General features: G+C 56.3%; 1 protein-coding gene across 6 annotated transcripts in view; it reads right to left on the reverse strand.

Annotated features, from left to right (window-relative positions):
- Positions 1-26,521, reverse strand: part of Bahcc1 (BAH domain and coiled-coil containing 1) — a 57,932-nt gene that overhangs the window by 21,489 nt on the left and 9,922 nt on the right. For all 6 annotated transcript variants that reach the window (XM_052756567.1, XM_052756568.1, XM_052756566.1 and 3 more), the window contains exons 2-6: positions 14,760-14,939; positions 5,540-5,662; positions 912-2,663; positions 580-688; positions 80-270 (exon numbers count right to left, since the gene is read on the reverse strand). In XM_052756567.1, the coding sequence (XP_052612527.1) occupies positions 80-270; positions 580-688; positions 912-2,663; positions 5,540-5,662; positions 14,760-14,939 (2,355 nt within the window). The remainder of the gene's footprint in view (positions 1-79; positions 271-579; positions 689-911; positions 2,664-5,539; positions 5,663-14,759; positions 14,940-26,521) is intronic.

Below are 26,521 nucleotides of genomic sequence, written 5' to 3' on the forward strand. Positions count from 1 at the left end.
GCTTCCCACTCCTGGGTGGCCAGGAGAGGAAGACCTCCAACCCCAAGACAGCCTCCCAGTTTGCTCTTGGAGCACTGACCATAGGAATGTCCCCCCATCCACAAAGAGGGACTTCGGGTGCGGGGCAGCCAGTGGGGGTGGGCTGGGTGGGGGTGGGGGGCCGGGTCCCCGCCCAGCTGGCCGCCTTGCATCATGAGGTGGGGGGGCAGGTCTCCAGGACAGCTGCTTGAAGGGTGGATCCGGGCAAATTCCACGAGGTCTTTGTTGTCTCTGTAAGATCATTAGAGTCAGCTTGGCCCCCCTCCCTTGCCCTAGCCAACCCCAACCCCTCAACAGACTGTCAACCTGCAAGGGGAAATGGAGGTGGAAGGCTCCTAGGAGACCCCAGGCTCTGGGCCTCAGTTCCCAGCAGTGGTGCTGCTGGCAGAGGGTAAGTTAGCAGAACCCTTTGGGAATGTTGGAATTCCGTGTATGCCCTGCACATGACAGGCCAGTGCCTGATGTCATGGTTATGACACTCCCTTCCTCCCATGAGGACTCTGGGCGGGCAAACCCACCAAGGGCCTCCACTCAGCTTACTGTAAGAGCAGTTCACGGCCAGGCAGCCCCAGGCGGTCATCACATATCCGGGTCCTTTCCTCCTCACTCTCCAGGTCCAGCGCGTTGGTAGCACGGGATCCTCCAGCAGCTGCACAGAGTAGAGATGACAGGAAAGTCAGGCTGTGATATCCAGAGCCACTGACTGAAGCATACCTTGAGTTGGGGGCTGATGCACTGAGGCAGGGTCCCCTGGCCCTGGGGGTTTTGGAGGATCTTCTAGGGGCAGAAGTGGAGAGTCCATGGGGTTCACAGACAGGGAAGGAACACTGTGGATGCTGTCCACCTTGCTCCCCTGACCAAGGATATCATACCTTTGAAGGTGGGGGCGGCCCTGCCCTGCCGCCCACTGTTGGTACTGTAGGCTGTATCGGGTCTGCTGACCGTGTCCTTTTGCCGGGCCAAGGCCACTGCAATGCCCACAGGTGGCTGCCGCACTTCCCCATCTCCATGTGGAGCCTCGTGTTCTCGGCTGCGGGCACAGTCAGGTCTCTCCACTGGGCCTGGGCCCTTAGTGGCTGGGAACTTGGCTTCCTGCTGGACACAGCTGGCCTTGAGGCCACCCAGACCCACAAAGGGAGCCTTCTGGCCCACGACCAAGGCTTGGTTGCTGTACTTGAGCAGGTTCTTCATGGCTGAGACCTCATCTGGTGGAGTGGGAAGCTCCTGGGACAGGAGGGTTGCCTGCTGCAGGCCACTGCCGAAGGGGTCCAGGTAGGCACTGCCTTTTCGTTCCTCGCTGATGGCCATAGAGGTGCTGTGGCTTGTCTGGACACCCCATGGAGGTATATGTGGCCCACTATAACCCAGAGAAGCCAGCTCCACGGACTTGCGTTTGGCCTCAGCACCACCGCCTCCTGATTCTACCTCGGGAGCCACCAAGTGCTGCTGGTGCCGGATCCTGGCCACCTTCTGGGCCCCTAGAGGGCCAGCAGGGACTTCTTTGCTGGTCATTTTGTCTAAAGTGCAGCAAGCCTGGGTGGCCTTCCCACTCAGAGAGTCTTGGTGATTGGGCCGGGCACAGTCCTGCGGAGGGGTAGGCAACTCGAAGTAGCCACTTTTGTCCAGACCACCTTTGGGAAGTCCAGGGAAAGCGGCCTCGGGGCCTGCACCGAGGTACTCCAGGCCCTTCAGCCGGGTGTGGAGGGCCGCCTCAAAGCCCCCAGGTCGCCTTTCACTCTTGCCCTCGGCCTTTAGGTGGGCATAGGAGACGCCATAGGGTGCACCATGGTCGGGGGCCATGGCCCCATCCAGGTGCCGGTCCTTGCCATCACCTGCCACGGCACAGGCCTCTGCTACTTGGAAAGGGCGGCTCTTGTCAGCCAGGTGTCCCACAGAAGGCACAAAGGTGGGCCCGCTGGCCTTTAGGTCCCGGGAGGAGACTTTGTCCTGCAGCGGGCAGAGCCCATCTGGACCTGCATGCAGCTGCAGGCAGGGGAAAGAGCCTGCAGGACCTGTGCTGAGGGGAGGGGGTGGCCCGGTAGGCAGGCCAGAGGGTACTGTGTAGGACACAGCGTGATGCAGCATCTGCCGCCGCTCCAGGCACTCGCCGAAGGCCGGCCCAGGCTCCACAGGGCCCACCACCTCCTTGGCACAGCGTCCAGGTGCTGCTACACCCGTGCTGGGTCGGCCTAGCATGCCCCCTGCGCAACTGGCCAGTGAGGCCTTGCCCATGTCACCATTGAGTACCTTGGTGTTGAGCAGGCAGGAGGTGAGGTGCTTGGGGCGGCCCTCACAGGACCCCCGGGGTGCGGGACCCCCCTCCTTGCAGGGCCCCTCGGTGGGCATGGGTGGCACCAGCTTTTGTCGGTCTTTGCCACTGTCCTCCTCTGCCACTGGTCGTTCTCTGCCCTCTGCTACCTTGCTGGCTTTTTCTTTGCCCAGCTCTTTACCCATGAGGAAGCGATCAAACTCCTTAGGACCCTTCTGCAGCGGGGCAGCCTCAATGCGGTCCCGGCTGCAGGATCCGATGGGATGAGCAGGGGTGGCTCGGGGCACTCCAGGGAAGTTGTGGTTGGCAGGTAGGATTGTGGGCTGTGGGGGCAGGTTTCGCAGGTAGAAGTTTTCTGTGAACCAGAAGTGCCAAGGTCAATAGGAAGTGGAGAGCAGCCAGCCATGAGCCTAGACTAGCGTCCACAACCCTGGAAAGGTTTTTGTTTTGTTTTGTTGTTTTGTCAAATCACAGAGGGGGCTGAAGAGCTGGCTCAGTGGTGAAGAGCACTCACTGTTCTTGCAGAGGACCCAGGTTTGGCTCCTAGCACCCACATGATAACTGACAACCATTCCTAACTCCAGCCTCAGGAGAGCTAACACCCTCTTCTGACCTCTGTAGGCATCAGGCACGCAAGTGTTGCACATACATACATGCAGGAAAAACACTCATGCACGTGACATGAAATTTTAAAAAACCAAAAAATATTTTTGAAATCATAGACACATATCTACAACATAAACCACCACCTTCAATTGTTCGGTTGGGGCAGGCCCCTAAGTACAGCTGGGGCATTACCACCATCCACAGCCAGAATTTTATTAACTTTCCAAACTGAAGCTTCCCTTTCTAAACACCAACCATCCCCTTCTCCCCTCCTCTGTTTTAGCCCTAGGAGTCTGGAGTTGCAGGACCTTGGCCCTGTCTTTTCCTAGCCAGCTCAGTGTCTTAGATTTTCAGGGTAGAGGTGGGTATCTCTTCCCTCTGCTACCTTGCTGGCTTTCTCTTTGCCCAGTTCTTTACCCATAGGAAGCGATCAAACTCCTTAGGACCCTTCTGCAGCGGGCAGCTCTACAAAGCTCCAGTGATGTGCAGCCTAGAACAAGTGCTGTGGACAGCCAAGTGCCCAGTGGTGCGGGGGCAGTGATGCCTGCAGTTCCTGCCCCTCTCCATACCAGGTGCTGTGACTGCCATGATAAGAGCGAGTCCAGCGTATCTGAAGATTGGATGGTGTGGGAGACCCACCTCTGGGACATTCTGAGGAGTGCCCCCCGACCCACCAGCCTACAACATCTTTTTTGACTATCTCAGATTAATAGGATTGGGGGGCAGGGCAGGGGGGGACGGAAAGTGGTCTCTGGTGAGACAGAATTGTCCTTCCTTGCATCCCAACCCCAGCAGCTCTAGGTCACCCAGCTTGCGGATGGTAGCTCCTGAGGATTCCCTCTGCAGTTGGGCCCTGGATCTGGGGCAAACCCTTCCTGTCCAGGTAGGGTCAGCTCCAGGTTGTCATCAGTAAGCCCTGGAGACACCCACTCTCTGCCAGCCAAGCTACAGCCACATCAAGCCTCTGGTAGACCCCAGGGGCAGCCCTGCCTAGCTGGGTGGGTGGACAGCAGGGCCACGGCCCTGGCTAAGGGAAAGTACCAGGCAGGGAAACAAAAGAAAAAACGTTTGCAACTTGTAAAACTGTCCTCAGTCATGTAAATTCCTTGTCAATTTCCTCTAATTAGAAACAAGGGGGAAGGGGAGAAGGAGAGGGTAGCCCAGGAGAAACCTAATTAGCTCAATTTCCAAAACCAAATAATGTTCTTGGATGAAGCTCCACCACAATATTGTGAAAGTGGAGAGGCCTGGCCAGCAGCCGCCAAGACACCAGTCAGCCCTACCGCCCAGAGGGAGTCCCTGGGCCCAGGTTCACCAGTCTGGTTTCTAGGGCTTAGCCTAGCCACCTGCCCACCCTTGACAGATGCTGTCAAAACAGCTGCAGGCATGGCGGGGGGGGGGGGGGGGGGGGGCGGGCTGTGTGACTAAGGGCTTGGTGGATCCAGCCCACAAGTGCTCAAGTCTGATCCCTGGGAGCATGTGACTGGTCTGTCTAGGATGGATGAAACCAGGCCCCTAAGTGGGGCTGGGGTAGGCTTCCTGGCCACACCCCAAGCAGGGCAGCCTGCACCATTCACAGCTAGCCCAGTACTAGCAAGGCCAAGGCTATTCTGAGCTTCAGAGACTCTAAGACTCTTCCATGTCCAAATGTGCAGAACCATTCCAAGGATTCAGACATGCTAGACACCCTCAGGTCCTTAGTTCACCTTTCTGGTCCAGGAGGGCTCACCAAAGGCAGTCCGTCCATATCTCAGTTCCTAATGACTACTGGCAAAGAGAGGGCACTGTCCTCTACCTCAAGTGGAGCTCTCTAGGGATTTGTTGAAACTACCTACCCTCACTCACTCTCCACCTACTGCACATCAGTGCCTTGTTACATGGGAAGCACCCATGTCTAGCACCCCCTGGAAAGCCCCTAGCCTCCATCTCTAAGCTGAGTTTACCTCCTCAAACTATACTTACTCAAGTAGTCCCTCCTACAGCCTGGGCTGGAAACTAGGGTCATTAGGAAGACAAACCCCTGCCCTGGTATGCCTTCCTGACGTCACTAACTCTGGCCTTATGGGACTCTATGTCTGGGTTTGTGACTTATCATGGGGCCACCTCAAACTGGAGCGTGGCCACTAATCCAATGCCAGCCCTGGGTCTAGCCACACCACAGAAGAATGTCCCAAAGTGCAAACAGCCCCCACAAAACAAAACACCTCCACCTAGTGACAGAGACTGAAATCTCTGACTTTACCCCCAGCCACCTCCAGCCAGGTGGGAGCTGATCCCTGCTCTTGTAATGCCTGCGTGAGGAACTGTCTCATGGGATAGGGCTGGAACAGGGGCTCCTGGCAGTCTAGAACCAGCTCAGACCCAAGAGTAAGCCAGGAACGCAGCTTCTGTGCCGACCCCCCAGGACACTTCCTGTCCTGACCCTTGGTCCTACGGGCAGGGAACGAGAGCTTGTGGGTCAGCATGGCTGCTTCAGAGTACCCTCAACTGAGTACTGCACCTGCACCTGGTGGTGGTGCTGGGACATCCTCCTCTGGGCCCCACCCTGCCTGGGGAGGGGGGCTCACCTAGTTAAGTTCATCTCCAGCATGCTCTGCACCCCACACCAAGCCCCACAGCACTTGCCTTTTTGGGTTCCATAGAAACGATGTTGCCCATAGAGAACATTGCTGTTTCCATGGTGATCCAAGTGGCTCACGGGTAGGAAGGTAGATGCCAGACTCCCCGAAAATCTGGGGTACGCAGGAGCTAGGGAAGCAAAGCACTGGCTGTAGAGACAACCCTTAGCTCCCTGGCCCTTACCACCCTGACCCCAAGGAGGCCGGAAGCAGGCAGGCAGCCCGGGAGCAACACCCCACAGAGCCTGCTCACAGCCCGCCAGTGGGAAATCAACCCATCAATACATCATATTAACTCTGACTCGACTAATACCATCCCTCCGGGGCAGTGCAAATTGAATTGCTGATGGGCTAGGGGCTGGAGGGGAGGGGCTGGAGGGGGGGCTGCCTTTGGTTCCCTCCCAGCAGTGCTTGGTGTGGCAGGAGTTTCCAGGCCAGGCAACAAACGGGCTTGGAGGGGCGGCTTGAAAGGAGGAATGCAATATGGACTCTCCGTGAGTTCTCAGCCAAGGGAGAGCCAAACCAGAGAGGGCCTCCAGCCTGCACCCTCCACAGACACCCAGGAAAGCAGATAGTCTTGGTAGAGTTGTGCTGTACCACAGCTGGTCTGGGTGACTCACACTCTAGGTAGTTGAAGCCAGGATATGGCCAGTTCCCACTTGTTGGTAGCTACGGGTCTCTCCCCTCAACTGGCTTCTCTATGGGAACCCAGCATCCTATGTTCCTGTCTGCAAGGTCCCTGGCATGCCACACGGCGTACAAGGCCTTAGCCCCAACGGCTACCCAGCAACATAGCAGCTCCCCTGTCTGCCCCTCAGAGGCAGCCAGAGTTCTGAAGGGCTGTACCTACATGGCACAGTAATGCCGACCACAGCCTAGAGCCAATCCCACCCTGCTGACCTTGGGCCTACAGTGGCTCCTGTCACCTGGAACAATGTTCCTTTTCCCCTGACTCATGAGGTCCCAGCTTGCAAGAAAAATGACCGATCCCTGACAGCAAGCCTTAGGAAGGGGCACAAAAGCTGTAGCACTGCGAGCTGGAGAGATGGCTCAGTGGTTAAGAACACTGGCTGTTCTTGCAGAGGACCTGGGTTCAATTCCCAGCACCACAAGGTGGTTCACAATCACCCATAACTCCATTTTCAGGGAACCCAGCATCTTCTTCTGATCTCAGTGGGTACCGGGCATACATGTGGTATAGACATATACGCAAGCACAATACTCACATACAGAAAATAAAATCAGTACATCTAAAATATTTTTTAAAAGGAAAAAAAGCTGCAGTATCGCAGACTCCTCTGGGGAGGCTCAGAAATGGAGACTCGGAGTGCTACCAGCCCCTAATATTAATGGCTTCTTGGCTGGTCCCTCCCATCAGGCCTGACAGGAGCCTGGGGACCTGGACCTCCATCAAACCCACCAAGGAGTCTTGCCTGCTAGTAGCTACCGACCCTACCCACTGCTGTTACCAAGACAGTTGCTAAGATATGGGGAGGGGAACTTATGTCTCCTCCAGTCTGGCTCACTGGCTCAGGCAGCTGGCTTTCTCTGTTAAATGGATCTTCGAGGACACTGGATCAGACTGAAACTATCCCTATAAGGGACTGCATGTCCTCAGCAGCATCAAGGTCTTCAGTCAGCTCAGTATGAACCTAAAGGCCAGTTGTGGGTACATGAGGTTGGGGTGCCCTGAGGGCTGTCATGAACATTAGGCAGAGGCCCTTCCGGGGTGAGCTGGGAAACCTGTAGGAGCAACTCAGAGATGCTCTGCCCGGGGGGCAGGCACTTCCCCACACTATAGAACAAATTAGAACAGGGCAGCAGGCTGGGCCTAGGGGGGTCTGCATATATGCTGCTCTGGACATGTCTTCATAGTCAGGCATCAGGACTCTCTCAGTGTCACAGTGAATTCAATGACAAGTCTCGCAGCCCAGCTTCACTCAGCCTTGCTTTACTTGGCTCCTCTGATTCTTTTACCACAGAACTCCCAGGCTGTTGAGATGGGGACTTCTTTGAACCCCTCATGGCTGAGAGTTTAGGAGAACGAGGTGACATCCTAAAGAAGCAGATCCAGAGCCACATGACCGCTATCTGGCCATGTTTGTCCTGTCTCCAAAAACTGATCTGCCTGGATGCTGAAGTCAAGGAGGCCTCTGGAGCATCCTTGACGCTCAGCTCAGGCAAAGGACTCAGAGCTGGTAAACAGTTCACAGCACACACACACAAGTCTTGGGCAGAGATCACACGCTACACCCTAATCCCATGGGACTACCACTCAGACCCCTGACTAATGACACTGTGGGACAATCTCTAGTTTGGTGGCTCTTGGGTGCTTCATGTAAGAAGAACTCTATCTTGTCTGACAGTGCAGTCTTCCATCTGAGTCACAAGGCCGGGGGGGGGGGGGGGGGGGGGGGGGGGGGGGGGGGGCGCACGGGGCGTGTGAAGACTCAAGAGATTTCTGTGACATGGAAACCTGCCCACACAGTGTAGCGCCATCTCTCAGATGAGAGTGTACCCTCAGACCACATGGGAGGACTTGGAGACAGTGCCCACTGCCAGGCTTCTTCTCTCTTGCTGTAGAGCAGGCTGAGACCAAAAGACCTGCCCCACTGGCCTCACATCTGCAGCAGATGTTAGCCAGATTAAACTCAGCTCCTGGAAGACTTGACAAAAGCCGAAAGAGAGGCCTGGGTGGGAGCAGCTGGGCAGGGGGGTTGGGGCCTAGAGGAGGGGGGGGGGGGGTAAACCACTGCAGCTGTCCCCTGTAATTGGCTGCTGTTAAATGTTTTACGGGCCTCGTTTTTTGGTAAACAGAAGTCTGTAAATTCCTCCTTCCCAGACAATGTTTCCAGGCTCAGAACCCCCCTTGCACTCCAAGGAGGCCTGGGCCTCTTCCTGCTCTCTAGGGGCAATGGGCACTTGGCTAACTGAATAAGGGACTCCCTTCCCACCCATGGTACTTAGGATGCTGTGAAAAGTTTGGTGGCTGATAATCCAGGGAGCGGGGCTGAAATCTACTGGCCATTCATGGAGGTTCTTCATCTCCCAGGCCTCAAATGGGGGAAATGACTAGAGGAGGAAAAGGAGAAGGGCAGAGTCTGGGGGATGGAGTGAGGAAAGGGGGGTCCTCTTAGCCCAGCAATAGAAAGGACCCTTTCTTTTCCCCAAGACTACTCCCTGAACTGAAGAGGAAAATAAAAAATGACTTTCAAATCCAAGCTCCTCTGAGATAGGAACCAGGGCTAGGGACACAGCATCCTGAAAGGGACACCAGACCTGGGATGGGAGGATCCTGGCAGGGAGCCAGGGGCACTGGGGAGACGACCCTAGGGCAGAGAGAACTCACTTCTGACCACCATGTCTACTCCGCCCGTTCTCCTGCTGGAAGGTCCAGATCCCAGGGCTTCCCTTTTCCCACAGCCTCTGCCCATCTCCAGCTGGAGCCGCCGGGATGGCTCCGGTGATCACATGACACACCTAAAGACACTCCTAGCTGACTTGGGGAAGGGGCCCTGGGTAGGTGTGGGTTGAGGATGTCCCATCCTGCCCTGCACTGCCACAGCTACCAGAGACACTGATGATGGTGAAGGTGGGGATTCCCGATCAACAGGCAGAAAAAGAAAAGAAACTGGCCAGCAGTGAGGTCATCTAGAAAGAGCATTCCAAGACACAAAAGACAGCAGGGTAGGCCGGTAAATGGGCAGCTGCGCAGGGGAGCCATGAGGCAGGGGCTCCTCCTGCCCACCCAGAAGATCCTCAGACTGGCTGCAAGTCTCCACCTTCCCACTGGGAGACATGGGGCCTGGGACCATTTGCTGTCACTTAGGATGCTGTAACATGTGGATGCTCAACAGGAACTTGGTGCTAGCCCTCTCCCGATAACACCCCTTCCACTGCAGTTTATTCAACGAAAGACCAGAGTGCTGGGCTAAGAATCCTAAAGCTAAATTCTCATGCCGCTTAATTGACTAGTAATGTCTGCCCTGGGAACAGACAGGATGTGGCAGCCAGTTCACAGGACGCTTGCCATCTCTGCTTTAGTGGCTGAAGGGAGTAACCCAGCAACAACCCAAGCTCTCCTGCCAAGTGCCCCCGCTTCAGGGTCTCCTCATGCTATTGGTCAGAATCCTAGTCATCGAGGCCAGGATTTCAAAGTGCAGCTCCCAGGATTGACCACCCAAGTGGCTGGAGATTAGAATGGCAGCCTTCAGAGTATGTCTCCTCCCTAAGGCCTGCAGAGTGCTGACCCATAACTGCAGGGAACAGGGCCCTGCAGTCTCCATGTCCCCAGGCTGAGAGGAATAACTAAGAACCCAAGGAGCCAGGCTCCCACGGGCAGGCTGCCCTGGATCCAGAGGGACAGTCCTCCACATCACAGGGAGAAGCACGGCACTGGGGCAGTGGGCAGAACTGGGGGGCTGGGGAAGTCAACCGAGGACGGGAAACCCCAGGGCAGGCGTTTCCTGATGTGGCCCCAACACCTTTCTGGCATCTAGGACAACAGTTCTGTCACCCACACCTTCTGCAGCACTCCCAGATGGTCTATCGTGCCTGGGACTCCACTCACCCATGGGCAGTGAGCATGTGCATCTGAATGGCAACTATTTTTGCTCAGGTGAGACCCAAAGATCCAGTAAGATCTTTGCTGGTGACCATGGCCACTGCCCAACCCACAGCCCCCAGTGTATATCTGAGAAAGGGTGCTGCAGATAGGAGCTACTCTCTGAAGTACTGGTCCTGTGTCGTTCTGTGTCCAAGCAGCTGGGTTAACCAGCGTGGTTTACAGGTGAAGAAACATGCTCGGAGCCTCTAAGCTGAGCAACTGAACCTAAGGCTAAGACAGTTCTTGAGGCTGTGACAACATGAGGATGAAACCCTGACACTCTAGCTGTTTCCTTCTGTCTGCAACGAGGCTGGCTGGAGGTAGCCTAACCAGTGGGACACCTTGATCCCCACAGCAGGGTCTAAGAGTTCACTCCATGATGGTCTCCAAATCTTAGGGTGGCCAGATTTTCCCAATTAGCTCAGCAGCTCCTTGGACATGGGGAGGGACACCATGAGATTTGGAGGACCGAGGGTGAGGCAGTGGACCAAAGAGGAAGGGCCAAGGTTCTGGGGGGGGGGTCAAGGGGATATTTCATGCAGCAGGTGTAGAGATGGCTCAGCAGTTAAGTGTATGTACTGCTCCTGCAGAAGACCCAGGTTCTGTTTCCAGCATCCACCTCTGGTGGTTCACAATTACCCGTAACCTAACTCCAGGAGACCCAATGCCCTCTTCTGGACTCATGAGCACCTACACTCACATGTGTATACACCCCCCCACAGAAACACATTTATACACATAATTAAAAATAGTATTTTTTTTTTAAGGGAAGGAGGAGAGTTTGCAGGGTACAATGGATCATGCCTACATATCAGCAACGAGGAGGTGTGGACAAAGGATCACTGCATTTTCTAGACCAGACAACCAGCCTTCACGGCAAGGTCTAGGCCAGCCAGAGTTACAGGGTGAGTCTGTTTCAAGAAAACCAAATGAAACAGCAAAAGAAAGGGAGAGAACGCCCAGGTCTGCAGAAAAAGTGTTAGGGCACGTGCAGCCACCAGGGGGCAGTTCCAGGGCATGGAGCCTGATGGGCCACAGAAGCCTCTGGCCCACCCATGTAGGTGGATGCTGGATAGGACCTGTCTTCCTGCTGGACATGTTCCAGCCCCTGCTTACTCCTGTGCTAAGTCTTGAGGTCTCATGAGGTACTGAGGGAGACAGAGGCAGCTGGAGAAATGTGGGAGTGTGTGGGGTCTGGAACAGCAGGGTACACTTGGTGGTGGCTCCTGTCTCACTGGGATCTAGCCAGGCAGGGGTGGTGAAGTGGTCACCAGGGTGGGCGTGGCTTTGACAGAAGCTGGCCAGGCAGCCAGCCAGTGCTGGCACATGTGTCATGGCTCCCCCTCCAGGTGGCACAAGAGACCAGGACTAGCAGGGCCGAGTCAGCCTGGAGCTCCTGTACCCATCCCCAACCCCCTAGCAACAGCATCCCCTTTCATTACCCTGTGGGTGGTCCCAAGCAGGCAGCTGGGGGCGGGGGGGGGGGGCGGGTGTGTGTGTGTGTGTGTGTGTGTGTGTGTGTGTGTGTGTGTGTGTGTGTGCAGGCTCGCTGACAATGGGGCCAGCTGTGCTGCACCACACCCCAACCCCATCCACCCAGGCCAGGTTGGCAGTTAGCCACTCACCTCTGGCCCAGGCTAGTTCTGCTGTCCACCCTACCCCAAGGCCTGGATGGTCCACTTCTGGCAAGACCCATCATCTTGGGTGAGCCAAGGGGCCAGAAGGCCTGGGGCTCAGCAAGAAAAGTCCTGCTCCAGGCCAGATGTTCCTAGGCGGCTCCTCCAACACCAGGGTGCATCCCTTGAACCCCCAGCTGTTCCAGGGACACAGGAAGCCCGGGCCCCCACTCTAGCAGCTGCCTTGCAGATGGTGAGGGGAGGGTGTTCTGGCGGTCTGCGAGTCCCTGTCAGGAGTAGGAAGGCACCTATGGCTAACTCCCACATGAAGTGCTACTTGTCGGCCCCATCCTGGCCTACCTGCCCTAGACACAAGAAGGCAGGGAGGAGGCTGGGCAGAGTCCCTGCATCTCTACATTCAGGGGGTGGCTGAAGGGGGCAGGACAAGGGCAAGGCTGGGCCTCCTGGCCGACTGCCCAGGAAGCCCCCATTGTGGACGGCCCTCTTTCTTGGGCCGTGTCGCGTGCTCCCGCCTGCCTCGCCCCCCACCCTCCTGTACACACATGGCCGAGAAACAGGCCCCAGCACGTGCAGCCAGCTGGCACCCCGTCAGACTAGCAGCCAGGCACGCTGCCAGGGCAGCCAGCCAGGCTGCCACCCGCTCCCGCCCCGCCCGCCCTGGCCTCCACCGCACAGAGCAGGCTGCACCATGTGGCCTGTCAGGGAGTGAGGCTGTAGCCGTAGAAGACAGGGGAACCCCGGGGGGGAGGGCATTGAGGGGTAACCTGAGGCACAGGCCTGAAAAGTATGGGTTGTCACATGACTCCCGGACAGACGCGGACTTGCTGCCACTGTCTGGGGGAACTTGGAAGGTTCCAAGTGTGCACAGCCCACTCCAGGACTGCTGCCTCCCCACACACCTGTCTCCAGCCCCCAGTGGGCCCTGTGCTCTGCTGTGGGGAGCCGTGAACATCCTGCTTCTTGTACTGTATGCACCTGTGCTTGCTCTCCCCTACCTGACTCTGGGAACTTCATTTTACACCTGCTACAGTGGGTGCCCAGCAGTGGGCAAAGAGACTCCTGCTGCCCTTGGAGCTGGTCTCAGAGACAAACGCTTTCTCCTTGGGACACAGCCAGGCCCCTATTCCTGCCTTGAATGTGGGACAGAGTGTGAGGGAGTGGTAGGACACAGCCCAGAAGCCCAGCTAGGCTCTATTCTCCATCCACAGCACACTGCCTGAACACCGGCTTTCACCAGCCAAGTGGGCATCCTTGGGGCTAGGGCATGAAAACAGAACCTATAGAGGCTGGGCTCCATGTCGGGGGCTGAGGTTTGAGGGTACCTAGGGTGGGTTATAAGCAATTCCACCAGACAACCGTTGATGTAAGGGGAGGTAAGTGGTTGTGGGTGCTGTCAGGAGGCCTCCGCCCACCCTCTTGAGTGAGTGGCCCAATAGGGAACAGGACTGGGCTCTAGGGCAGGTGGTACCACCCACAAACCACTCTTCTTGCTGGTGGTGTCTCCTGGGGTGGGATGGAGAGGAAGCAGGCATATGTGTCTTTACTGAGTAGGAGGTGGGCTGACATTCCCGGGCACTGATGGGGCACCGCTGGTTACAAGGATGGAAATCACGTCAGGTGGCCCAGGTACGCCAGTCCACCTGTGGTCAGTCCAGGGACGCAGCCCTTTCATGAGTGGCCTCCACTGCTGGTTCCTTCTGCTTGGCCACCCTCATCCTTCCTGCAAACATCCTGGGAGCCAGATGCTATGGCCAGCTGGGAGATGCCCAGCAGACACAAAAGGCTGGTTGGGGAACAGGGAGCAAGTGTTTCCTTCAGGGTCTGGGGCCACCCACAGCTGGCCGGGGAGTCTCTTACCAGGGCCCAGTTCTGTCAACCCAGACTCCACCCAGGACTCTGCTGGGAAGGCAAGGGTAGGTCTGGGCTGCAGACCCCACTCGGCCTCTTTGGTCCTCAGGACTTGGCCTACCCTCCGTCCAGGGAAGCATGGTCTCTTATCGCCTGTCCAGCTTGTGTGCTCTGAGCAGAGCCCGAAGCCAGATTACTCCAACAACTGCCCTTCCCTCGTCACCTGTCCTGCTTGGAAAACGGCCTCTTCTTGTTGCACAAAGAGGTTTCTCAGGCTTCCAGCAGTGCTGGGCGCTAATCTCTCTGCCTAGAACACGGACGGATGGACGGGCTGTGCGCCGTGTGTGGGTCCACTGCGCTCTGTAAACAGGACGCCTGAGCGCAGCAGTCATTGAGTTACAGCAGCGCCTGGTGCCAGGAGCGAGAGCTCTGTGTGCCCGCTGCCAACTGCAATTACCTCCCGCGTGCCAGTCAGGGAGGGGGTTAACCCTTCCTGTGCCGTGGGGGATGCACAATCAAGAGAGCACAGCAATGACCAGGCTGGGAGTACTGGGGACCTGGGGCCACCTCCCAAGTTAACCTCAAGACACCTGGACAGGGCACACCGCAGTCTGGGAAAGGCCAGGAGAGGTTCTAGAGACCATCCTGTTCATGATGTTTGAGAGTAACAGGTACTCTAAGGTGCCAAAGTGTACCAAGTGCAAGGCTGGTGGCCCAGGCGAGCTTTGTCACAGGCAGGCCTGGGGTTGGGGTGGGAGCAACAACGGTCTCTGCCTGCTGATAGCTTTCTTCTCCCTGCCTCTCCCTCCCAGCTGACACATCTGGAACCCATGCCTGCTTGAGTCTGGGGAAGTGGGGGGCAGCCCATGGTGGAGGGCACAGCCCAGTCCGGCTGGCCCAGCTGCATTCCAGATTTCCTTCGTTCCCTGGAATCCTCCCCGCCTAACATCTGGAGCACACATCTGGCCAGGACCAGTGCCTACTGGGGCCACCCCCATTTCCAACCAATTACCTACTCCTCTGAGAGACTTCCTCAGCAGGGAGGCAGCCCCCTGCCCTAGCACTCTGGGCAGGGCCTGGCAGCAAGCGCATCACCACTTGGCTCACGGTCCCTGGGGCACAGGGACCTGACTTACCTTCGTGGGAGTGGGAGAACCAGATCTGGGAGGTGGCAGGGTGGGATCCTCGGTAGGCTGGCTCAGAGGGAGAGGATGTAGGGCCACTGGGGTGTGCAGAAGCTGCTGATCCCAGGCTGCTGGTGAGGAAGCTGCCCATGAAAGAGGAGGCTGGGGGATTTCCCATCAGACGGCTGCTGGCTGTGGACACAGGACAAGAGTGAGTCTGTGGTGCCAGGAGGCACCTATTCCCCAAAGCCCTCCTCCAGGTGCCTTGCAGGAACCCTAACTCCCATAGGGCCCCTGTCTTCAAATATCCAAAAAAACCATGGCAGGAAAAGCTGCCCACACAAGTCCTTGACAATCACACCCAGGGTACTGAGCCTCTTGAATCTCTGGTGTCTTAGGAGTAAAAACCCTTTCACTTCAAAACCACATTACCATCACCATCTCCACCACTACCACCCACAAACCATTACTATACCCACAACAGCAACAACGACCACACCATCACCACCACTACCACCCACACCACCACCATCAACCACACCATCACCACTAACCACACCACCACCACCAATCACACCATCATCACCACCACACCACCATCAACCACACCATCACCACTAACCACACCACCACCACCAATCACACCATCATCACCACCACACCACCATCAACCACACCATCACCACTAACCACACCACCACCACCAATCACACCATCACCACCACTACCACCCACACTACCACCATCAACCACACCATCACCACTAACCACACCACCACCATCAACCACACCATCATCACCACCACACTACCACCAATCACACCATCACCACCACTACCACCCACACCACCACCATTAACCACACCATCACCACTAACCACACCACCACTACTACCACCCATACCGCCACCACTAGCCACATCATCACCACTTACAACCATATCACTACCATCCCACATCACCACTACCACCCCTCATTCATATCACCCCTCATTAACCCCACCAAAACCCACACCAACAACCACCACCACCTACATCACCCCCAGCACCACTACCACCACCCCATCACCACCACCATCACTATCCACATAATTTGGTCACCATCATGTCCTTAACCACCAGTACCACCCACATCACCGCTACCAAACAGATCACTACCATCATCACCATCACCATCCACTCCCATATCAGCATCCCTATCCCACTAACATCCATATCACCACCACCACCAGCTATATGACCACCATTGCCACCCATATCACCTCCACTATAAATACCACCAACAATTATATCACCTAGTCACCATCACTAACCACATCACCTAGCCGTCATCATTAGCGTACACATCACCCCCACTGTGACAACCACCATCACCACCAATTAATCACATTACCACCACCACCACCTAACAACCATCATAGCCTCTACCATCACCATCATCACCAACAAGGTACTCAGTATGACGTCAAAAGCACATTTAGGACTCTGGGTGGACAAACTCCCCTGGGCCTTCTCATTAGCACAGCTCTCAGGCCAGGCGGTGGCACCTGAAGGCCTCTCTGATGCCCATTGCTCTGTCAGCAAGCTCTGCTCATGCCTCACTGAGGGGCCCAGGAGACGCACCGGAGGCTGTAGGAGCAGAGGTCCCTGCCCTTTCCTGGGAAGTGTGGGAGAAACAGGCCTTTCCCCTTCCCCACACCACGTAACTGACTAGTTAGACAGGGGTCCCAGTCCCAGGTGAATAAGCGGAGATTGAATTGAAAGGAAGACGGACATGTCAGGCAGGGAAGGAGACCAGAACTACACAGAGCAGCTCTTCAAGTCCCCTCTGGGTTGCTCAGGATCAGGTTCTGACGGAGCTGGCATTGAGCAGAAGACAGTCATTTATCTGAGGCTCAGACACTGAGAGTCCCAGACTTCTTGGACTGGTCCAGCATTTTCCTCAGTGGCCTGTGAAGGCAGTAGATGGTGAGCTGCCCCTGGCTCCAGGCTGGCCTCCAGGGCCTGTGCACCCTCTTCTGCTGCCCACCAGCCTGATACATCCTCCACTGGTGGCTGTCATGGTCTATGCACCCTCTCTGCCGGAGTCCAGCAGTCAGGGCCAGGCCAAGTAAGTCTCCCTGGTTGTCATGGCTACCAGCTCTTGTCTGCACACAACATACGTGCATAGAAAGCCTCTGCATACACGGCCGCTCAGTGGGTGGTCTGGGCTGCACTGTTGGCCCTTTACCCCAGCATGGTACCCTGGTACCTTGCCACCTCTGTCCCTGGGCAAGAAGCCTAGTCCATGGCCAGCCCAGGGTGGAACGCAGAGCAGAGTAGGCGGAGCCTGGCCATCCCAAGGTGAGTCACAGCAGTAGCTTCCCGCCCAGGAGGCAGGGAAATTGGCGAATTGGTGATGCCTCATCTCGCCTGGCCTGGCCCTGGGAACTTCCCAAACACAGTGTGACTCAGCAGGGAAGCACTCAGGCTAGGGGAGGGGACTGCCCCCGTGGGACCCTGGCATCTATGCTGAGTTCCACTAGCTTCCAGCCTAGCGGTTGGAAAGTGGCTTCTTCTCTTCCTGGTGTGAAGGAATGGAGCACACAGTGGAGAGGACATGGCCACAGGAAGGGTCTGTGAGACCTAAAAGGGTCCTCTGCTTTGTGCAGGCCCATGAAGAACATGCTGACGGTGCCCAAGAGCCAGGGACTTCCCGGACAAGACCACATGGCTGGGGTTGCCAGGGGACCCAGTCCAGACCACAGGCGTGTCCACGACAGGGGAGGAGACTCCAGGCTGGGAAGGGAAGTGTTAGCCTTCTTGCCCTGCTCCAGGGACTGTGGGGGGCCATGCTTGTGGGCTGAGTGTGGCTGTTCCAGCTGCAAACTTTCTGCCCCCGCCTAGCCTGGCCAAGTCCCTCAGGCCTTTCTATTCCTCCTACCCCAACTCCCTCCTAGGGAAGCACCGCCCACCCTTTCCTCTCTAGACCATGGGAAGCGATAGAGTCCAAAAGTTGGGTCTGCAAACACAGTTTCTCCAGGATCTTGGCTTGGGAATGGTGTACCTTGAGCTCTCTCACATCACAAGATGTCACAAGATGTGACAAGATGGCATTGACCCTCAGCTCAGTGTCCCACAGGACCCATGGACCCACGAAACTGAGAGATGGCAACAGGTCCCTCCTAGTCTCCTGGCAGAGAGGGGGACCAGCACGGGTCTGGACATCTAGGTAAACGGCTCACAGCCTAGCAGGGTGTCTGAGTGCTGGGCCCCCAAGTCAGAGCCCAGGTTGTCTCAGGCCATCATGCTCCAACCCAGGATCCTGACCCTGAGAGAACTACGTTGACACTCTGCTCCAATATTGCCCCAGAAGAGGGTCCTTCTGACTGGAGAACTGAGGGAAAACAGCCTGGTCAGCCCCCTACCCTAGCTGAATGAAGGCAGGACCTGCTCCAGTGAGAGGCTGGCAGACCTGGGCCAAGCTCTTCCAGCCTAGGGCCCTCATCACCCCATACTGGCCTGTTTCTGATTTGGGGGTCTTTTAGGGGTGCTTCTTTATAGCTGCTTCAGCTAAGCCCATTAAAGCAGGGGCTGCTGTTTGCAGGGTCTGTGAAATTCAGGGGGTTGGAGCAGGTCACAGTCCTGCCCCGCTGGACCCTCTGACAAGTCACCTCCTATGGGTTTCTGGCTGTTCCTGGGAGTCTTCACTTCCCTCCCATTCCTGTTGAAAAGTGAAGGGCCGAGTACAACACCCTCATCACACATGCCACATCTCCTGTCCAAGCAGTAAAAGCAGCGGAGATCCCCAGCCCTAAGGTCACTTCCATGAGTGTTTCAAGGGCACTTCTGGGCACTGGTGACCTTGGCCTGGAGTTCTCCTACGGGGTAGCCAACTTCCTGGAGACGTCACTCCCTTCCACAGCTCAGGATGGCCCAGGCAGGCCCCATATGGGCCACAGATGATAGTGACCATGACTCTAACTTTGGAAGAATGGGATTCTCCTCGCCATCCTGGCCCTGGTGGGAAACCTGCGAGAGATCCTGTGGGCCTTGCCAAGCGGACAGCCTCGTGGTGGGTGGCAACTGTCCAGGGGAAGAGAAGCATTGCTATTCCTTGAGGCTTTCCTCAGCCTACCCGGCTTCTAAGGGACCTGAAAGAAACCCCAGGACCTGGGATCTGTGTTCCTATTGTCACCTACACCTTTGAGGACTGGTGTGATGGCACTGGGCCAGGCAAGCAGAGCCCTGGGCAGACCTGGCAGCCACCTTCTAAACTCTGCCTGCTGACCAGGAGCCAAGCCCAGGCAGGGCTGGTGCAGTGGCTGCCTGGGCGCCCAGTTCAGCTTGGGCCCTGGCCAGGGCCACTGCCTCAGGCCAAGTCCAGCCGGGAACTAGGCTGAAGGCCCTTTCCTCTTGGCAAAGTTCCCTGTCTATGAATGCTGTGGTTACCAGCCTAGGAAGGCCATGGCGAAGCCTGGTACCAGTAGAGAGGCCCAGAAGGGCTCCTGATGGCGAGGCCCTTCAGTCAGGCCCTCAGATCTTCACCCCAACCACACTGGGCCCAGGTCCTAAAGAATATGTTCTACCCTCCATTGCCAGTCCCAGCCCACAGCCCCAAGGACCACAGGCTGGACAGGTCTGCAGAATAACGCCACTGTACACACGCCATCTGAGTGTGTACAAGCCCAGCCCACTGACTGGGAAGTGTGAGGAAGTGGCCTCCAGGATAGGCAATTCTGTGCTGCATGTGCATCAGACATGTGCTGGCCACAGTGGACAAGTGGGCCCAGTGCACACATACCAGCGACTCTACTGGCCTGCAGCTCTGGACATGAGGCAGGTGGTGGTCCCAGCTCCAGGGATACCTCAGCTCTGCCCAGGACACCATGAAGGCCTGGCTTTGAATGCCTGGCTGGCTGAGAAAAACATTCTGGAAGCCAGCACCCGGAGGACCGACCTGACGCACCTCAGACAACACCGAAGGCACAGCCCTGTCCGCAGGAGGCTAGTCTGTCCCCATGCCAAGGCTAGTGATCTGCATGGGCCCACAGGCCACAGCTGGATCATGGCTACTCCAGGGCTACCGAGAGCAGGAAGACTGGGGAAACTGCTGGGCAGAGCAGAGAATGGTCTGCTAGGAAGTCCCTCGGCACAGCACAGCTTTCAGACCCCTTTCTGGGAAGATGGTATACCTGTGTGATGAATGAAAGAGAATGAGAGTCCCTGGGCTTGTCAGGGCTCCTTGGAGGACTGACCATCAACAGCACCACAGGGGAGAACAGCCCCTTCAACCTGGCACTTGGGGTTATAGAGGCTGCAGTCCTGGACAACCTGGTCCCGAGAGAAGCCTCGGTCAGGAACTGCCTAGATCAGGTTGGCGTGTGTGTGTGTGTGTGTGTGTGTGTGTGTGTGTGTGTGTGAGAGAGAGAGAGAGAGAGAGAGAGAGAATCTAGCTAACCGTGAGCCAGTAAGAAAGTCAAAGAATGGACTAGCAAGCAGCCTCCTTCCACGGTTTCTTCATCAAGCTCCTGCTTGAGTTCCTAGTTCGACTTCCCTCAAAGATGGAACGTGACCTGGAAGTGTAAGCCCAATAAGCCAAATGGTGAGGTTGTTTTGGGCCAGACTGTTTAATCACAGCAACAGAATGAAACCAGAATACCTGGAGATCTCTGACCACTGAGACCACTGTGTGGTCCATAGGGGTAGCAACAAACGGCACTGCCTGGGAGGCAAATGTGGCCTACATGACTAGACACAACTCTTGGCAGAGGAGGAAGGAGAGACAGCCCTCTTTCCTCTCACCTATGTGTGCACTGGGCCCACTTGTCCACTGTGGCCACGACAGTCCACGGACCTGATGTCATGGGGCAACCTGAGAGTGCCTAGGAGCCAGGATGTAGCCTGGAAAGGATGTCAGCTGAAGCCTTGGAGCACAAAGCCTTCTGGGTCTGACTGGCTGCCTCACACTGTGTCAAAGATCCCCAAGGATCTGGCCCACCAGTGCTCATTCCTGAGTGGCTGAATGGCCAGGTGCTAGCTAGTCGGTGCACCCGGCTCTCTGGCCAGACTGTCCCATCTTGGCATTCTGACACCATGGAGAACCAGTGGGATAGGGGGAAGCAGAGCCTCAGGGAACAAGCGTTTGTTTTGAGTTAAAGCAAGTCACTGAGACAGCATCCTCCTCTTCTGGAAACTGTGAAATGGGTTGTAAAAAAATAAAACCACAGCTCACTGAGATGGCGGCAGCTCCAGAGAAGCAAGTCCCTTCCCAGGCTCTCCCCGCTCCTGTTGCTTCCGGAAGCCCAGCTGACTGGCTGCTGGCATGGGCCTCCTTGGCTGTGTCTGGCGGCTGCACTCACTGCCTGTGCCAAGCTCCCACCCTCCTGTTCACACCCATTCATACTCCCCTCTACCTTCAGCATCAGCTTCTGGTTCAGCCTTCCTGGTACCCTGTAGGGCTAACCAGGCATCCGTGACATCTAGCCCACCAACTAGTCTTTGGTGTCCCCAGGAGACACCAGGAGTGGCAGACCGGAAAGATGAGCATCCCCGGGCAGTTAATGGGGAAGAGGGCAGGCAAAGCTCTCCTCTTCTCATACTGAGCCTGTCCCAGGGGGAGTAGTGGAGGAAGAGACAGCCCTTCTGCCCCACCCCACATTCCTCTCATTCCAGGAACCCTAGGGAGAACAGAACTTCCACACAGGGCTTTCCGCAAAGACAGAGGATCAGAAGAAAAGGCTCCAGTCTAGCCTGCCTAGTAGCTGGATGATATCTATCAATCCCTCTACTGCCCAGTGAAGAAGGGGTTAAGAATGGGGATGCCAGGCCCTGGTGGAGAAGCACTTCTGAGACTCCTCCCCAAACCAGGTGACTGGAAGCAACAGGGTTTAGAGTCTACCTTCCGGTGTGCACTTGTCTGTGGGCACACAGAGACCCGTGGCATTCCCATCTGCTGGAATCAACTAGTTGCCCCAGTACCTGATGATGTGGGGAGTGTGAGCTACACACATGGTAGAGGTGGAATGGGACCTGAGACAAGTCCTCGAAGGCTGTGTCTCCTGGTGTGTGCACATTTCTAAGTGTATGCCTATGACAATGTGTGTGTGTGTGTGTGTGTGTGTGTGTGTGTGTGTGTGTGTGTCTGTGAGTGTGTGACAAGCTGGCTGTGCATACATGTCTAGAGTGTGCAGCTGTGAGTATGCACCTATGGCTGCCTGCATACAGCCTTTACAAACTCCATTCCAGGGCAAGAGGGCACACAGACTGAGCACATTCTCCAAAAAGTTATTTCCCAAGTGCTGGGTCTTTACCAGACTCATACTGACTGGCCTGGGTGGACCCTGGTAAGTCTGCCCACTGCCTCCCCTAGTGTAGGGGCACATCCAAGCGACCTGTAGGAGAAGGGGAACAGAGGCTCAATTCAGCCCCAGGCTGCAGCTCCAAGACCTCAGACTCAGCATAGCCTTCCAGACGCCCCTCTTGAGGTAGGAAAACCTCAGACCCGAAAGTGGCTCAGGAATTAGGAGAGCTCTGGAAGGCAGGCCACATGGCCAGGGTTGTCTCCCCACAGCTCCTGGAGAAGCAAGATCCAGCTTTCCTCAGATTTCAATCTCAGACACCTCTTCGTGGGCTAGCTTGCTAGCAGGGACAAAAAGCCCCTAAAGCTTCAGGCCTACTGCCAGCAGGTGTTGGCCTGTGGCTCAGCATCATCAGGCTTCTCTGAACTTCCCTTTCTGCCTTCAAAGCCCTGGTCGTGTCTGAGGGCACCCGGTCTTCACAGGGCGCCCAACACCACAAAAGCCATGGACCAGCGTCACGAAGGTGGCTGGAGGAGGAGAGGCTAAGACAGGCCCAGAGTGGGAAACAAGAGGAAAGAGAGGAGGGAGGCGGAGTGGAAGGTCCTGGAACCACAGCCTGGGGCGGGGGCTGAATGGGAGGCCAAGAATGCTGAGCAGTGGGCGTTGGGCTTGGCCCATCCTGGGGACATGGGGGTGGCCTGGGAATGATCACCTCACCCGGGAAGCCCCTCAGTCAGTCCAAGAGAACCTTCCGGAAGTCCCAAAGGAAGCCTCTCTGAGGCCATAATAGGAAAGCTCTGTGGTTGCTGAGCCACTCCAACGGGCTACCATGGAAAAGGCCGGCAGGCAATGATGACAAGAGACAGGCCCGACCGACAGCCCAGAACTAATAAAAGAAAAGGAAAATCGGATATAAGTCTGGTTCTTATTAAAAGAGTAAATTTAGCCCTTTGGCTAGGACAGGAGGCGGGGTGGCCAAGGCTCCCCACTGCAGGGGGGGTGGGCTGGACTCCTTCCCAGAGTGATTCAGTGTCCCAGGACAGGCAGGCAGGGGCTGGAGCTGCAGGAGGGGCAAGGAGCACATACCCTCTCTTGAAGTCCTTCACACCTTCCCTTGTGTCTCCCTCCCTCCCTGGGCAGCTGGGTATCCAGGACCTCTCCCAATTGCCCAGGACTCCCCTAAGGGTGGTGGATGGGCAGCATGGGTGTGAGGAAGGTGACCAGGACTGCTCAGCACTGCTCTTTGGAGCTACACCCCCCAGTTTGGAGAGCTTCCACTACCAAAGCGGGCACTTCCCTTCCCACTGCCTTGAAATAAGCTAGCCACATAAAGGAAGGCCACCCCAGTGTAGTTAGTTATCGGGTCCTCACACCCATGCACGCTCACATATAAAGCTATACACACATATGCACCCGTGTTCACAGTGTACACTCACACAAACATATTTATACATATACTCTCATGGACCTACAAATGCACACACATGCTTGGGTCTCTTCTCAGGAGAAGCAGTGGCCCCATGAACAAGACTGGAGCTCTGACCCAGCTGTGGATATCCAACATGTTCTGTACCTAGCCTCTCACCCATGCCGTAACCCATAAGGATGATGACCCATGGTCAGGGGGAACAGACCCTCACCTGGTCACGCTATCAGCAGGATGGGAAACTCTAATGCTTTCTAGTTGAGTAACTGCACCAGGCTGGCTGGATTTCCCCCTCCTGACAAGTGGACCGGTGCCTATGACGCTGTATGTAACCCCATGTCGATCCAGGACACACAGTGATGATGTGGGCTGCATAGAGTAGATATTCCAAGGACAGGGTGGCCTGAGAAGTTAAGTGTGGGGGAAGGTGGGGATTATAGCTGCTTAGGGACAGCTCCCCACCCTTCCATGTGACCTCACTCTCATGGCTTCACTCACGCTCACACATCTCCTAGTCTCGCTGCCCAGAGGTGTGAGCCCTCGGTCCTTGCGGCTGGGGCCTAGCAATGTGGCCCACAGCCAGAGTGTGATGGCTCTGTGCACAGCCACACCCCCAGACCCACAGCACTGCAGGGACAAAGGGTCACTGAATGTGCCCGGTGCCAGCGCCAGTTTCTGCCTGTATTTCCCAGCACTTCTCCTGCCAACCCTCCCCACACCCAGAGGCTACCTCCATTAGATATCTACCCAGGCTTGGCCCTGGAGCAGCAGAAATTCATGTTGTGTCTCTCCTAGCCTGGGCCTCCTTGCTTCATAGGGCACTTACAACCGGAAAGACTGACTCCTAAGCCCCTTTCATGCATAAATTAATTGCAGGATTCCTTTGCCTGGCTGACACTGGTGGTCTGAGAAGAGGAAAGTACCACATCTGCTAGAAGTGAGGAAGGGCCAGTCACGTCCTCCAGACAGCTTCCCATGGTGCCCTGGGGCAAGCCATAATAAGGCTGAGAGCTTGGGCTGGCTTGTACTCCATGGAAGACCTGAGGAGCCATCCAGTAACACCTAGCAAGACTCAGGCCCACGGGGCACCTCTGGTACCTCACACCTAGGCAGGGCAGACACTGGCCTATATCGAAGAGCTTAAGCAGGTAGTATAGCAGTGGGAACAGACATATACATGGTGGCCATCGCCTCTGGCATTGGGTCAACTGCCACACTGGGCTGGGAGAATTCCAGCTGGCCATAGGAACCAACTGTCCTGATATCTGGGGAGGAAGGCACCCAGGGCCTGGAGTCCTGAGGGACACTATTCTTCAGGGATGCTGCAGGGCCATGGGCATTCTGGGTCCCTGATGTCAGAGCCAGAGTTGTGTCAATTCCCAGACAACTGTCTCAGATATGATGGACTCCAGCCACTCTGAGACTGACACTGTGTTCTCTTTCAAGGGAAACTAATACCTGCCCCCCACCTCAAATCCTCAAGGCTTCCACTGAAGATCCCTGACTGACCACTTCTCAATGAAAGGCCTTCCCTGGAATTCCTCACCACTCCCTTTCCCTTCTGCTGCACGTCCCAGGGGCTGAGGTGGCATCTGTCTCTTGTGGCACTTGGCTTTGGGCCAGGCATCACATCTAGGCTAACCTGGGGCAAAGGATCTCAAGCCTTGGACTAAGAAAGGGAGAGGGAAGGTCTAGGAAAGAAGCATGCACCACAGCGGCCTTGTGCTCTGGAGAACAGTAAGTTTTGGGCAAGGGAAAACAGGGAAGCGACTGTCAGACTCAACCCCAGTGCTCTCGCCTAGGGGCAGGTCCCGGTTCCCAGGAAGACCTCCCAGGCTTAGGTACTTCCACACCTGACAGGGTGGAAAAGGGAAGGATGGGGAGTCCAGAAGGCAGGGAGCAGCAGGCACGCACAGGAGAGAGACCTGGGCATACAGCAAGTGCTGAAAGGCTTTGTGGGACTCGACAGGCTCGGAGTGGGACAGAGGGGTCTGGGGTTCCATTTCTCAGTAAGGTTGCATCACTTTGCCGGGCTGCAGAGGTGGGGACTACTCAGCCCCTGAGGACACTGTATCTGGCCTGCAAGTCCACACCCCCTTTCAGAGGCACAGGGTATCCAGTACTAGCTTCCATGTGGAAACAGAGATCAGAAAGTTCAAGGCCACATGGTGACTAAGGACCACAGGACTCAGGATGTGCCCCTGTTTCAATCTTTCCTGCCTCAGGAAAAGGGCTCTTGCTCAGGTGTCTTGCTCTCCGGTGGTGCAGGATGCTTTCCGAGCAGTGCTGCTGTGGCAGACCGTCTGTCCCTGATCCCTTCCGCGTGGAAAGGAGACAAGGCTTTAGTCTCTAAGGGCACTATGAGTGGAAAGCAGACTTCAACCCCAAGGCAGAAATGTGGTGACTTCTTAGGATTCTGGTGAGCTGAGTGAGGGCATTTCTGGGGCAGGAAAAGTCATACCCACTGTACAGAGTCGCTCAGAATGGAGCCAGCTATCTGAGGCGGCCAGCCTAAGGGGGACTCTATGGACCTCATAAAGAGAAGATCCATCTCCAGAAGCCAGGTCCCACCCTTCACTCATCACAGCAGTCTGGCCACAGGGCACAAGTCATGGTGTCAGGGGTCACAGCAGGAGGAGTTCCCTCCTTGGTGCATACGTGGTGGGAGCGCAAGGAGATGACCTCACTGAAGCCCCCACTCTCAGGGCAGGTCCTGATCTCAGGGCAGGGGTAGTAAGGCACCAACTCATTTTTACCTTGTCTACTTAGTTTGAAGGCCACCGATGATCCTTGACTGGGGCCTGGTGTTGGGGCTGACCAGAGGAAAATGCAGTTCTTGGAGGTGTCCCCAACAGCTTTGGAGGACTAGCTTGGCCCCGACTGACACATTCTAACACCAGACCCAGGGCCAGCTGCCTACGATAGGGAGGTGAGGGCCAAGGGTAGGGTGCGGTCTACTTAGGGCCTTCCCTGGAGCCTGGATGAGCTCAAGGTCAGCTGTGGAAGCACCGAGGTGGTCCCAGGCACACTGACCCCACTTGGGCAACAGCTGGCAAAGGGAGGAAACA

The sequence above is a fragment of the Peromyscus californicus genome, unplaced genomic scaffold (genome assembly GCF_007827085.1).
Source record: "Peromyscus californicus insignis strain IS unplaced genomic scaffold, ASM782708v3 Scaffold_3__1_contigs__length_106647218, whole genome shotgun sequence".
NCBI lineage: Eukaryota > Metazoa > Chordata > Mammalia > Rodentia > Cricetidae > Peromyscus > Peromyscus californicus.